The 15943-nt window shown below is 33.9% G+C and overlaps 1 protein-coding gene across 1 annotated transcript; it reads right to left on the reverse strand.

Moving 5' to 3' along the window:
* Window positions 1–707: 707 nt before the first annotated feature.
* Window positions 708–8271, reverse strand: LOC109158280 (receptor like protein 30-like). Its single transcript, XM_019306193.1, has 4 exons — window positions 8224–8271; window positions 8037–8123; window positions 1617–2257; window positions 708–1016 (listed from the first exon to the last, which is right to left on the reverse strand). Exon 3 carries the CDS (start codon window positions 2248–2250, stop codon window positions 1672–1674), a length of 579 nt encoding a protein of 192 aa, XP_019161738.1. The 5' UTR covers window positions 2251–2257; window positions 8037–8123; window positions 8224–8271; the 3' UTR covers window positions 708–1016; window positions 1617–1671.
* Window positions 8272–15943: the final 7672 nt, after the last annotated feature.

Below are 15943 nucleotides of genomic sequence, written 5' to 3' on the forward strand. Positions count from 1 at the left end.
AGAAATTATTTCCTACCGACCTCAACTCTAAAGAAGACGTTGATAGAGGCGGAGTAAACTCGCGGAGTTGAAAAACCTACGAAGGCTGTCCGGCTTAGTGATCAAGGAAGTTCTTGTGTATTTGTACTAACGAGTGATAGTGCAAACCTTCCATAAGTTTTGGAAGAAGAGTGGAGTAGGCAAAGTTGGCCGAACCACTATAAAACTCTCGTCTCCCTATCTCTTTACTTACTCCAGTTATTTCTGCATCATATTATTTTTCGCGCCTATACCGAAAGTATTTTTATAACGTCAAAACGTGCAAAGCAAGTAAAACGAACCTAACATTTCCGCTGCACTAAAACACCGAAAGGTTGATTTTTAGCAAAACACGAAAAGAGTCTATTCACCCCCCCCCCCCCCCCCCCCCCCTCTAGACTCTCGCTATAACACTACCGGGACCAACAATTGAAACTGTCTTTAAATTTATAATACATTGTTTTTGTGGCAATTAAATTTTATTTTTATTTTTATAATAAATAAAAAAAAAACAATACATAATCTTAAAAAATGACATATTATAAGTTTTCTGCAAGAAATATAATACCTATGTTCGAAAAGTAGTTTTTTGTTGGATGAAAAAGTTTGGTCTAAAAACATGTGTTTTTAGCTATGAATTAAGGCAAGGCACAAGATTAAGTTCAAAGTAATAATTTCATACACTTCCATTCTGCATTGCTTTCTATCTAACATTTAGAGCAAGTCTTACAGCCTAATGAAATGGTACAGTATAGAATAAGTAGAAAGTGTCTTGGAGTTTGCACTTTGCTGTGCACTATACTAAAAACATCGCAATAAAGAACATGGGAAGGCATATTAATTAAAATAGCACACCACAATAGTACCCACGACCAATCAATACAATAAAAGCACAATTCAACCTGCATGAGTAGCTCTATTGGTCACAAATGTGAAATCTGAAAGCGATAAAACACAACTCTGAGTGTAAAACTCTGCATGCACGCCACACTTTTAACCTGCAATCACAAAGGCCGGTAAAATGTCACAGCTTTACACATCTAATTAATACAAGAGTCACACTTGTGTGAGTTAATCTGTGAGACTGTCTATGATAATTATTTGTTACTTATATATGATAGATATGATAATATATATCACAAAAAATTCAATACTAAATGAAATAAATAAATTGTTATTTATAATTGATATTGTAATATTTATATGTGAAATTATGATACTATTAGGATAAAATGATTGTTGCTAATGATAAATATTGTAATATATATACTTACAAAGTGTAATTCTAATGGTTACTTGTATAAGAAATTGTAATGCTTACCAAATTGAATTAAAATAAATCATTACTTATATAATAGCAGATATTGTAATATTTATATGTGAAATTGTGATACTATCTAGGGTAAATTAATTGTTACTAATAATTAATATTTTACGAAATAATATTTATAATTGAAATTATGATACTTGCATACCTAGTTATCTACCATTTGACCCGTCTCACACAAGTTTTTGCCATAATGAGAAATGCCTTTGAAGAAATTGAAAACGTGAAGTTGGAGTTTAATAAATAAAGGGTGATTTAATTTAAATAATACCTGTACCACTCGATCTGCAATATTATTAATTTGTTCTTCTGGCATGCCTTCTCTTTCATGTGAGTTTCCTTAGCAACCAGTTGAGTTTTCCATATCGCAGACCAAAATATCCCACACAAACTCCAAATGGAAATGCACAACAGTACCCTATCGTCACGCTCTGCCAAGAAAATCCATTAAAAAAATCCTCCTCCTCCTCCTCGTCTTTTGAGTGCACATGTGGGTTTTTAGCTCCACATTCTAGTGTCAATGGAAACCCGCACAATGCTGTGTTCCCCAAATAGGAGTCATTGCCAATTGTATCAAGTTGCCAGCTGCGGGGTATTGCTCCCAATAAATGATTATAGGAGAGGTTCAGTACTTCCAGAAATCCAAGCTTTGATAGTTGCCATGGAATTTCCCCCGTCAGCTGGTTGCAAGACATGTCTAGCGCTTCAAGCAATGTTAGATTTCCCAATGATGATGGTATATGGCCAGTTAGCCTGTTATGAGACAGATTGAGATGCCGAAGAAAACCAAGGATTCCAATGGAAATAGGAATTTCTCCATAAAACATGTTACTTGATAAGTCTATGAGTGTGTACAGGTTTAGAATTTCTTCCACGGGAAGCTCAGATCCTTTCACCACAAGCATTACAGAGCTTCCAAAAGCATAATGCAAATCGTCATCAGAGTCTGTTACTTCTAAATAAGGAGTAATATCATTTATAATCCCAATAAAATGCAGCAAATAATTTTTAGGCAAATGTCCAGTGAAGTGATTGTTGGAAAGATCAAGAACTCGCAGCATAGGGAATGGAATCTTGGTGGTAGGATTTCCTATCACCCCATAAAAATTATTACAACATAAGATGAGCACTGCCAATTGTGGGTGAGCATCTAACCAGTGTGGGAATGAGTCATTTAGACAATTGTTTCCAACATCAAGAACTTTGAGAGCTGTACAGTTGAGCAGAGTACGAGGTAATGGTCCTTCAAATTCATTATAATGCAAGATGAGAATTTGCAGAACATCACCCTTTAAAGCTTCTTCTGGAATGTTTCCATAAAAGTGATTCATGCTTAAATCAAGTAGTGACAATGTTGTGCTTAGATTTCCCAAACACAAAGGAATAACGCCACTCAAACTATTATGAGATAGGTCAACAAATTTGAAAGAGGTTGAACTGCAAAACTCTCTATGCATAGCACCATGCAAATTATTATTGTCAAGTCGCAAGATTGAGAGTTGATTACTAAATTTCCCAGGCACGTTGGAATGACACCACTCAAGTAATTGCTTGACAGGTCAAGAAAATGAAGGTGGCATGCATTGCAGAGTGATTTTGGAATACCCCCGTGAAACTGATTGTCATGAAGTAAGAAAGAATCTAGATTCGTGTTGTTTCCCAAGCATTTTGGAATATGTCCATTCAATTTGTTATTAGCTATGAAAAGGACTGAAAGAGATGTGACATTGCAAAAGATTGATAAGGTCTCAGGTTCGTGAAGCAAGTTGGAACTTAGGGAAACAGCAGATAGTGATGTTAAATATCCTACTTCCCATGGTATTGGCCCCCTAAGATAGTTATGTGAAAGTTCTAGCACAATGAGCTCTGTCAAATTTCCAATTGTTGAAGGAATTAGACAAGAAAGGTGGTTTTTCCCAAGGTAAAGTGCATACAACTTTTTCAAATTCCCAATGTTTGAGGGAATGCAACCTGAAAGCCGGTTACTAAGCAGGGCAAGATATTGAAGTTGTGTCAATAAACTAATTTCAGAGGGAATCCTTCCAGTGAGCATATTGTTATCTATAAACAAGAGAGCTAATTTTGTCCAGTTGGCAATGAGGTGTGGTACTAACTGACCTGAAAGTCTATTAGAAGATAAATCTAACTCAACTAGTTTGGAAAGATTGGCCATGCTGGGAGGCAACTCGCCTGTTAGAGTGTTATTATCAAGATACAAGATTTCAAGATTTGTGCATAGCCCAAGTTCAAAGGGAATCATAGAATTCAGTTGATTCATTTCAAGAGAAAGAAACTGAAGATGTTTAAGGCTTCCAATGGAAGGTGGAATATTCCCAAGAAATGAATTATTGGCCAATTTCAATGCTTGAAGACTGGTTATTGAACCAATTTCTTTTGGAATTGCTCCAGAAAAGTTGTTGTATGAAAGGCAAAGAAATTTAAGGTTGGATAAGTAGGTAAGACTAATGGGAAAAGGTCCTTGGAAGAAATTGTTGTTAGATATACAATAGTCTAACTATAATAAACCATAGTATACGAGAAATCTGACCTCGTATGATAGTGGAAGCGTAGCCGTGTTGATCTCCAGCCATAGTTGATGTTCCTGTTGTGTTGCCTCTTAACGGTAGACCGTCAGCCATGTTTTGCCTCGACTCAGAACCCTAGATGGTGTATTGGTATCTACTGAGCGGTCTGAGTACCGTAACTGAATGTGCTAACAACAACCATCCTGTATCCCATCAATACAAGATTATATTAGACACAGAGTTTGGTTGACTAACAACTACTAGTTATTAAGTCCAACCACACCACTTAATAAGCCTAGTCAACTTGCACCACTTAATTAAGGCCCTAATATATAATATTAATATATATTATTAGGGAAAATCTTACATTCTCCCACTTGGTGCAAGTACTAGCACAACCTTCATCAAAGAACAAAACACACGAATCATAGTGATATATCCTCTATTTAATCAGAGTAGTATCCATTATGGTCACATGCATTTTAATTCTCCAACTTAGGTCCTTAATGAACAAACCCTATGTTTATTCTCGGTACCTTAAGGGATGTTTCTCAAAATACATTATGTGCACAACTGAAGGAGAAAACGCATCCAAATTGTACAAAAGAGTACACTGTATGATCTCTAAAACTTTATAAGCATGCCTTAAGTAGAGATCTCTTAATGTTAGCATAATGCTAACTATATTCCATGACTTCTTTATAAGTTAACTTTAAGTATTATCTCTAACAGCTAAGAGCTTGGAGTTGACACGTCTGTCACTCCCACTCATCAAAAATAGCCAAAAGATAGTCAAGTCACAGAAGCATTCCAATAACTTAGACAATAAACCAAATGTCCAAGTCCATGAATTTGGAATCCTAATCATACACCATAACTTCCCAAATAACTTCAATATTCATTTTAAATGAACTGATGAACATAATGAGTCTTACTTTTATGTCCCACAAAATTGTTTTGAGCCTTACAACTGAAATGGCCCAGGATCAATTTTGAAGAAACTAAAGACTCTATTAATCACTGAAGAATTTATTAAATGACAATGCCCCACAAGTTAAATGCTTTTGTTCTAATAATTTTTTTAATATTGTTGCAACATTTTCATAAATATGTTGTACAACCAAATGTTCAATAATTTGAACTTATAAATTTATATGAACAAATACAAGATTAATACTTGTGGAATATTTTGGACTTATTGTCTGACATACAATCAAATTTAGGATGTATGAAGCCATTTAAATCCATAAACTTTAGTGGAGTATCTTAATGATCTTTTTCTAAATGATCACTCCCACTGATTAAAATATTCTTCAGCGAAATTAATAAAGTGAACTTAATAATAGACATACTCATAATTGATTTATTGACCAACTAACAAATGCAGACATAATTCCCCACCATTAGTTGGACATACGAAATAATCAATTTTTGGTTCCAATTAAAGTCCAACGAAATAATGAAGATATATTTCCCCACCATAGTTGGACATACTAAAAAAAAAAAACAAAATACATCTTTCAAAACCAAGTTAAAATTTGGCTCAAAAGATGCATTTTAACATTATTGGAATCCAAGAGGTATGTCAAATCACGTAACTTACTACAGTTAGTCCGAAGAACCGAGCAAGATCCGTGGATCAATTAATAAAAGTTGCTAAATTTTGGGAAGTGACTGAATACATGTTTTGCCAATGCAAACCATGAAACTTAGAATTATAATTGAACTGAATTTATAATTTCTAAGAAATTGTGATAAAATTATCATCTAATGGGTGGTGGGATTTATTGACATAAAACTTGCATGTGGGCTAAAGTTTTAATTCTATTAAATCCAATTAAGAAACCCTTATGATAATATTTTTCACAATTACTAAAGAGCCAGAAGAATCTAGTGACATAAAACTTGCCTGTGGGCTAAAGTTTTACTCAATTAGATCCAACTGAAAAATTTATTTATGATGAAACCATTATCAAATGAGTTGAAGAATCAAATGACATAAAACTTGCCTGTAGGCTAAAGTTTTAGTCAATAAGATTCATTACAACCATTATGATAAAAAACTTAAGAGATCATGTTCCTTTTCTTAATCCCTGTGGGCAAATTAAGAAATATGATCTAAAGTTTACATCATAAAATTTAAACTTCATGATAGAATTGAAAATTATTTACAAATAACCATATAGTAAATAAATAAATTATTTCTATCATCACTGATAAAACTACTAAACTACATTCCGATACATAATTGCCTGTGGGCTAAATTATGACCGTAGTCCAGTATTTCATCCTGATTAATCATACAAATATAACGAAATTGCCTGTGGGCTAAATTTCATCATATTACATACAATTAATCACAAATGATATGTCCAAAACTTTATGTGATCAAAATAAACCGCTTAATATATAATTTTAACAGATTAAGGATGCTGTGGCTACTCCAAAATCAAATTAAAATTATAAGATCACTAGACAATTATCAAATTCTTGCCTAAACTTTATATGATTAAAACTTAATAATCTTAGGTAGCTGAATATGCTGTAGCTATTCCTTAATTAACCAAGATTGAAAACTCAAGATATTTCAGTAAATTAAAGATGCTTTGACTATTCTTTAACGAACCGAAATAAAATCACATTGACAAGGAATACTTAAAATTTTGATAAACAGATTATACCAGATTATGATGGGAAAATCTAAATATACTCCAAGGAAAGGCGGTTAGAGACTAAGTCTCACTGAAAACTAATTCCTTAAATAGAGTATCAATTTAAGGAGACTAGTGGCTCAAGATGTTCTTAAGTCATGGCCATTAAAACTAGTATGTCTCCCCGATTCATATATACTTAATGTATAACTGTTTGGGGTATAAACCAGTAAACTGTATGGTATACACCAGAAAACTATAAGGTTCACATATGATTAAAGCTTAAATGGTGAACTAAAAATAGCGGACTAAATGTGCTTAAATTTAGGCACTACCGCGAGTAAAGTTTATGCGTAAGTCGTCCAACTTAAATAGGAACTAATATAATTCCATCTAAGTATGCATTGCTAAAGGCATAATAAAATTGCATAATTTAAAACATAATATTATGCTTAGGACAAATATGCATAAAATTAAACATTAAACTCATATACTCCAAAGAAATTGCATAACTTAAAGCAATTTACAATATGAGATTTTAAAGTATAAACTTAATATTCAAACACTAATGAGTCCAAACCAAAAGAGACCCAACATTTTGAATAATAATGTATTGAATATATACTTTAAAATTTTTTTAAACTGTAAGCCCATGGGAAAATGTTTTAATGCATAAAGATCAAATTCATGAGAAATAACTGAATTTACAATTTCAAACAATATCAAACCAAAAGGATATGCTATCATTTGTAAATTAAAATCTCATAAACCCTAATTGCATAATTAAACTTAATATTATGCACTTAATGTGATTGAATGCATAAAACAATCTAAGGAGTATGAACCAACTAAAGAATATGAATTTAAACAAAAATATTCATTTATTCATACTTAACCAAATATGGGCAATCATAATTCAAAGAACTAAATGAATTATGGAATTAATGGCAATTGTCAATTGCCTAGCAAATATGTTTTTCCAAAATTACTACATTGATTCAAAATCACTCTCCATAACCCAGTTAATAATAATATTATTATTAATGGCAAAATTGCAAATAACCAAAATAGCAATAAATAGCCATAATAATATTATCACATTAAGTAGGAGACTAAATATGAAAAAAAAAATTGTCAAAACCACTAACATTTATAACCGTTTTCGGATAAAATTGTGAAAACTTAATAAAATTTGAAGTCCGAAAAACATTAATGTCAAGAAAAATATTTTCTTAACTGGATTATTGTCACATAAATTTATTTGGAAAATTTCAAGGTGCATAACTGAATACCATAAGAATATTAATGTCATCATTAATCATTAATTAATTATTAATAGTAATAAGTAACATTATAATCACTATTAACATTAATAATAATGACAAACTGAAGTATGGTAATGCATCTTTAAATGTTTCTATTTTTCTAAAGAATAAAATATGTGACTAGTCCAGAAAATTGCTAATTTCAAATGGAATCACATCGTCCAGAAAATTTTTGAAACAACTAAAGTACCTGAGTTGTGTCAACTGCCCAACCTCTACTGGTATTGCCCCCGTGAAGTTGTTATTGCTCAAGTCCAGAAAAGTGAGCTTAAGGAGGCTGTTGATAGCAGACGGGATCATTCCGCTCAAACTATTGTTATTGAGATTGATCCGAGTAAGATTAGGTAGTAAGGAAAAACGGAGTAGTTCAAGTGTACCTCTGATGTTCCCATGAGGTAGGTTGAGCTCTGAAACAGATCCACCTCGGTTACAGGTGATTCCCTCCCAATTGCACAAATTTGTGAGGTTGTTGACAGACCAAGAAGAATCCAGTAAAGAAGTTGAAGATGATGATGATGATAGGCCATTGTTTTTCCATTGTAAGAGAGCTTCAGCTTCTTCTTTGTTTGCATGTAAGGGTGCGGTGTTTAGTGCAAGCATACAAAGAATGTGAAAAAGAAGAGTGAAAAGGGAGATTCTCATCATGGTTTAGTTAATAGTAATTCAATACCGTAAGTCAAAGCTTCTGATCTATGTGATCCTATATATAGCGGATTTAGAGGGAATGATTATGTGAAAAAAATAATTAACTTTTGTGGATGAGGAGACGAGGCTAGGCTAGGCTAGATTAGATTGTCTAATCTCCAAAGTTACTTTACATTCATTTTCACTAATGGAGTAATGTCGTCTCTGCTTTCTCTAACGTCACTATCCCATCCCTTAATCTCCAAAATGCTCTCTTCTAGTTTAATTTTATTTTTTATTTTTTTGGTAGGATAGTTTAATTTTATTAATTATTTATTTCGACACAATATTAAGATAAAACTTCTCTATTAATTAGCTTTTGGGCATTTAAGCTAAGATAAATTTGCCAAAGGATCTTGTAATCGAATAGCACCAAGTTGCTCCCTTATAGGTTGTGGGATCGAGGCTCAGTGGAGATCATATTGACTTTTTGTTCTCAATAGGTTGAGAAATAGCCCAAGGAGTTGGAATAAATGGTTATATCATGTATCAATATGAAAATGATAGAAAAAATGATATATAAAACATTAGACCCAACATGCAATATGCATGGATATATAGCCCAAGGAGTTGGAATCAATGGTTATATCATGTATCAATATGAATTATTCTTCATTTACATAAGCTTGAAAAGAATGCTAGTGTCATGCTGGTGATGGAGAAGTAACTACATTGACTCGAAAGGGAATCTCTTCTATATAATTTAAATAATTTGAAAAAGCAAATTATATATATAGTAGCGAAAACAACATCACTTTTCAATGTAAGACAAATGTTTCTTATAAACTTTCGCAACTCTAATTTTTCTAACTACATGTGTATACTTTGAGAATCATATCATTTTTTCACACTATTCATTTTGAGCCTACAATATATCGGGCCGATTTTTGGCCCATGCATAATGCCCAACAACACAAGGTCCCCATTTTAAAAGTTTCAATATCTATTTTTGACCTAGCTGCTTAAGAAATAAAAAAAAAAAAAAAAAAAAAAAAAAAAAAAAAAAAAAAAAAAAAAAACTGCAATTAAGCCCACAATCATTCACGCATCTTTCTATCTTGTCTAAAACTCATCGGTTTTTTCTCCCAAATCGCACACTATCATTGAAGAGGGCAGAATTATTCATTCCTCCATTAATTTTACAACTTTCTACCAAATTTCTTTAAATATCAATTTTCACTTATCTCTTAGGGCCTCATTTATTTACAAGAGCGGGGCCACAAAAATCCAAAAGACGGCCCAGCAATATATCGATTTCTTTGTTTTATTTAGAAGAACCCGATCCACTTTGATTTAACCCAAGTCAAAAGTAGACTCTACATATATTTATACTACAAAATAACCATTCAAAATATCAATTTTGTTAATATTTTCAACACTTAAAATCTTGTATCCTCTTGCCTTTATTATCCCACTATCACCTCTTTTTTCCTTGCTAATTTGCTATTGATCAGTCACTTAGTGGATCATAGAATCTCCATTTTCCCCTTTTTTTTTCCCATCTTTTTTCTTTTATCAACTTCTTTTTCCCAACTTTTGTTCTGTAGTAACCAAAGATAGCGCTTCTTTTCTTGGGTGCGGTGGCATCCCTTCCGCATTTATTTTGTCGGAAATTTGTCCAATAATTATACCATGGATTAATGTTCATATTAAATAATTCTTAACTTTTCTCTCTAAAGTGGTGTATCCCATTCAAACTTTTATTAACTTTGAAAGTATTTAGATTAGTGTCTAGAATATTTGTTCTCTGCAATAATAATCGATAGGACCTCATTGGTAAGTTTTGATTAAGAATTTTAGAGTGTTTTAAAAAGTTAATAATATTTGATTTATATTTTTAAAAGTTTTTAAAAGCTGAGTGATAATCGATCAAAACTTTTAAATAGTACGGAGTATTAAAAATCTATTGGTATTTAAAAAGTTTTTGTAAATAATAAAGTCAAATGTGGAAATGGGATGAGGTTTGCTTGGGCATAGGTTTGACGAAGGGGAAATGCTTGGGAGAGGTTTGTGCAAGGGGAAAAGTTTGGGCGTAGGTTTCTCCTAAAGGGAAAAGCTTGGGCATAGGTTTCTCTTAAAGGAAAAAGTTTGGGCTAAGTTTTGAGCAAGGTTTTTTGCTTGCTTGAGTAGAATTGCATTTAATGTTGTATTAAATGCTTAGAAATCTCTAGGCACATGAGTTGCTATAAATAGGCAACGTCTCTTCATTCATTTATCCCATTCCATTTGATCCATTCTTTAGCATAGCAAAATACAGAGAGTACAAATAGAGAGTTATATTTGTAATTCCTATTGTAATATAATTTTGCTAATACAGAAAATTCTTCTTCAAATTGTCTTATTCTGTGTATGATTTATTTGAAATCTTACACTAGAAATATTCTCAATATTTTCAGTACAAATTGTTATATTGTTATTGTAATTTGGTATTGTGAACGTAACTGTATCGATCGTAACAGTTTTAACTTTTTATAAACACTTTTATATTAAGATTTTTATAGATTTGGTTTCTCTCAAATATAAATATTTAAATTCATCTTTAAAATCCCGAACTTCTAAGCTTTTTGTTTGCCTACTCTACTGCATAAATAGGGTGTTGCTATTTGCACCACCCTTTAGTCAAAAAAGGGTATAAATTACATTGAAAGTGTAAAAAGGTAAAAATTTCTAATAAATACATAGGTGGTGCAAATAGCCAAATAGGTGATAAAATTGCTATTTGCACCACCTTAGTCAAACCTCATTTGTTAGATGTAAGTAATAATTTTTTAATTCAAAATTTAATTAAAAAAAATCATCGCCTTCTCCGGTCTGAAAAGGCGATGGACATGCCTTCTCACCAGAGAAGGCAAAATCGCCTCAGCGAGATCCTCTGCGTCGTACTTCCATGTTGGGATTCATCAAGTACCTAATATATCGGGATCACAACATGTTATTCTGTGAATTAAGTTTCAAGAAGTCGAGATTTATTGGGAAAGTTTCTGCTCATCAACTGTTTTGAAACTCACATGTTGTCGGAAGATTCAACGAGATAATCACCTCTTTCCTCGTCAACCTTCCTAAAGAACACTCGATATACTTGTGCCATCTGCCTCACGGCAGTAACACGTCCAGTTAATCCTACTATGCCTGGGTCGATCTATGGATAAACGTCGAAAACACACGACATTATGGAGCCATTAAATACCGATGTGAGAATGATATCACTTGATCCCACACTCTTTCTTTTCATTCCCATTAACACTGCAAAAAGTAAAAATCTTACCTCTGATATAAGCACGGAGATGGGAGGGGTTATCACGTTGAGGATTGATTGAGGCAAATACAGGAAGAATCTTACAGTTAAAAAAAAAAAAAACCCCGACTCGAGAAGGCAACCCAAGTTGAAAGCTACCTGGGTCGCCTTCTCACCTGAGAAGGCAGCCCAGTTGCCTTCTCTACTGAGAAGGCAGTCCCTGGCCTTCTCACCGGAGAAGGCGAGGTTTAAGGTTTGTTTTTTTTTTTTAATTAATAATTAGGATCGAGTCTCACCAGCGGCAGTGTGGGAGCAACCTCTCAAAGTGAGGATGGCTTCTTGTGCGCACCGGTCTAGCCTCTATAGTTCATGTTCAGTTAAGTCACCATGATTTACATCCTCCCAAATGCTCTGTCGGGCCGGGGTGTAATTTGTCATTTTATGGACATACTTATTGGGACGAGGACATTTTTGGTCCTCCGTCTATATATCTTTTAAATGACCGTGTAAGTGAGGGGTAATTGCGTCACTTCAGCGTATCTCCTAAATATCACGCTCAAAGTATCGTCTTATGGCCTCGCTCTGAGTTTCCAGGCCAGTCCTCCAACAAACACCTTAATGAAAGTGGTGAAATTCAGCACCGGCGCCGCCGGAGGTCGAACCCGAACCAAGAATCAGTGGCTGCTGCTGATGTTGATGCTGGTACGCCATCACCATCGCCCAGCTTTTAGCTACAGGCACATGATACACACAGAGAGTGAAGATTCAAACAAGAAAAGGGTATTAATTTGAAGTGATACTAATGTTTTTGATCCAACGAAAAGTCCAACCCAAATTAACACAAGAAAAAAAAAAAAACAAAAAAAAAAAAAACAAACAAACAAAACGCCTAGAAATGATCTAGAATGGTAAAGGCCATCAAAATATTTCAAGAAATAAATCAAGAGTTCGAATAGAGGAAAACAGAAGCACGAGGATTAAGAAAAAAACTGTACTAAAAAAAAAAAAAGCACGACGACTCCGCCTTCGTCCCCTGGACTCGGGCCATCACCACCGCCGAGTCCACCGGTCATTCCATCGACTTAGTGAACGCCATCCCCTACTCCCAACGCCCCACCGGAGCTCTATCTCTTGCTGTCAACCCCCAGATTGCCGAAAATTTCATTGTTTCAGTCGACTCCGACACCTTCGGACAACGAAGGTCAATCTACAGAGGAACTCGAAATTGGATCCAATCGTACAAGTTGGAGACCAAATGCGAAGCAAATCTAACCATTCGAAGACCTAATTCGCAGAGAAGAAAGTGAAACCCATTCATTTGAAAACCTGATTTGGTCGACGGTTGCACCATCGCAGCGGCCGATTCACAATAACAAGTTGGTCGATGGTTCGTAGCAGTAGAACTGTCGTCAGTCGCCCACTTCGCCCAGCTGCCGAGCTGGAGTATTTGTCGCCCATCGTAGCCAACGACGTCGTCCAGTCGGAGTAATCGGAGACAACCCAATTTTTTTTTTTTTTTTTATTGAAATCAAGAATAAAACAAGCATGGATATAATATAGAAGGAGATACGTTGAATTGACGCAATTACCCATCACTTACACAGTCATTTAACCGATATATAGATGGAGGACCGAAAATATCCTGGTCACAATAAGTCTGTCCATAAAATGACAAAATTTTTTATGAAGGACTAAAATTGTCCTAGTCACTATAAGTCTAGGACCAAAAATGTCTTTTACTCTATATTCATTCGTATTAAAGATTTAGTTCAATATGTATTGAAGGTAAGTATTAACATAAATGTACTTATGGTTTAATGGGTAAAACTTTAGTTTTTTAACTTGATGGTTAGGGGTTCAAACCTCACCTTGGACATTTAGTACATTATTATATTTCTATGATAAAATATAAGAAAAAAAACCATCGATTTTCTTAAAAAATAAAATATAACACCGTTACTATTTAATAATAATAAAAAAAAATGAACCAAACTGATCGGTTTCTTTAAATAGAGTACCGATCGGTACTTCGATTTAAAACCGAACTGAACCGGTTCGAGTTACCCGAACTGAAATCCCCAATGCTACTAGAAACACAATTGGAGATTTGTTTTTAGTATTTTGTCTATCGCTATTTTTCTTGCAATATTATATAGTTTAGTAAAAACCGTAACGGTCTTTAAATTAATAATACATTGTTTTTGTGGCAATTAATTTTTATTTTTATTTTTATTTTTATGAAGAAAAGCAATACATAATCTAAAAAAATGAGATATTATAAAAGTTTCTGCAAGAAATACCTATGTTCGAAAAGTAGTTTTTTTGTTGGATGAAAAAGTTTGGTCTAAAAACATATGTTTCTTTGAAAGCTATTGGCTCTATTACAATGCAGTATCACGCCTCCGCTTGAACTCATAACCTTCCAAATGGAAGCCCAACCCGGATAGACCACATAGTCTTAGTAAAAAAAAAAAAAAAAAAAAAAAAAACATATGTTTTTAGATATGAATTATTATGAATTAAGGCAAGGCACAAGTCACAAGTTTAAGTTCAAAGTAATAATTTCATACACTTCGATTCTGCATTGCTTTCTATCTAACTTTTAGCATTTAAAGAAAGTCTTAAAGCTTAATAAAATGGTACAATATTGAATAGGTAAAAAGTGTCTTGGAGTTTACACTTTGATGTGAAAGTACTAAAAACATCACAATAAAGAATAGGGGAAGCCGGGAAGGCATATTAATTAAAATAGCACACCACAATAGTACCCATGACCAATCAATCAATCAATACAATACAATAAAACCACAACTCAACTCCCATGAGTAGCTCTGTCGATCACAAAAGTAAAATTTGGGAACAATAAAAACACAACCGAGTGTAAACCTCTGCGTGCATGCATGCCACCCTTTTAACCTGCAATCACAAAGGCCGGCAAAATGCCACAGCTTTACACATCTAATAGAAGAGTCACACTTGTGTGAATTAATTTGTGAGACGGTCTATGATAGTTATTTGTTACTTATATATGATAGATATGATAATACATACTACAGAAAATTTAATACTAATATGAAATCAATAAATTGTTATATATAACTAGTATTTTCACCCGTGCGATGCACGGAATGGAATTGTTGTAATATATTAAGAATATTTAAATCGATATATAATTATTTAAGAGTTAATTTCACCAGAGGTCGTTTATCTTTCCTGACAATTCCAAATTTAATCCTAGACTATAGTTATTAATTATTACAATGTATTCTATGTTACAACTCTTATGTTAATATTCTTACTATTATTATTAACACTTAATTACTTTTAGATATTATTATTACCACTTATATTATTATTATTATATTATTATTATTATTAGTTTCTTTTCAAGTACTGTTAGTATATAATGGTCGTGAGGCACAATAATAATATAACCATAATTAAATATTCTTGTATTGTATTCCGGAGTTAATGCCATTTTTGGTCCTAGACTTATTGAGGCATTGACACTTTTCATCCTCCATAATAAAAATTGTCACTTAGTAGACACTGTTATTGGTCGTTGGACAGTTTTGATCCTCCGTCAATAAAGCCATTTGTTGACCGTGAATTAGAAGGGCTTTTCTGTCTTTTTATGTCTTATTCTTCTAATCTTGTTTAGATCAGCGCTGCTGTGACTCCTGTGAGGCGAGATGGCGAGACTTAGCGGCTAAGTAGTAACCGTCGGTAGTGAGTAGCAGCGAGGTCTTCTCCGGCGAGTTGTGGGTACGGCGGCGAGCATACGAGGCAGTAACTCCTTCCGGCGACAGACCAGTAAGGCAGATCTGGCGGTGCAGTAACAGATCCGGCGAGGTTGGGGCCTTCACCAGTGGTTTTTGGTTCCGGCGAAGCAGAGAGGGCAGCAGGTCGGCGAACCCTCCTATGGTAAATAGCAGTTGTAGTTGTAGATGGCGTGATGTAGAATTTGCACCTGTAAGTCCTCCCTTCCATATTGACCACAAATATCCTTCCCATCTCTCTCTCTCTCTCTCTCTCTGACCACAACTACTTGGTGCACAACCTCAAAAACTCTACTCTGTTATTCTACCTGAAATTCATTGAAGTTTCAAGCTGAAAATGTGGAATCCGCCGCTCCCCAAAAATTGCATTGTTTGAGGTGTTGGAATGGCCGGTGTTGA

This window comes from Ipomoea nil, unplaced genomic scaffold (genome assembly GCF_001879475.1).
Source record: "Ipomoea nil cultivar Tokyo-kokei standard unplaced genomic scaffold, Asagao_1.1 scaffold2805, whole genome shotgun sequence".
Taxonomy (NCBI): Eukaryota; Viridiplantae; Streptophyta; class Magnoliopsida; order Solanales; family Convolvulaceae; genus Ipomoea; species Ipomoea nil.

Bases quoted from the DNA above. Each gene is read 5' to 3' on its own strand.
- LOC109158280 (XM_019306193.1), bottom strand. From the start codon at position 2,250: ATGCTTGTGGTGAAAGGATCTGAGCTTCCCGTGGAAGAAATTCTAAAC.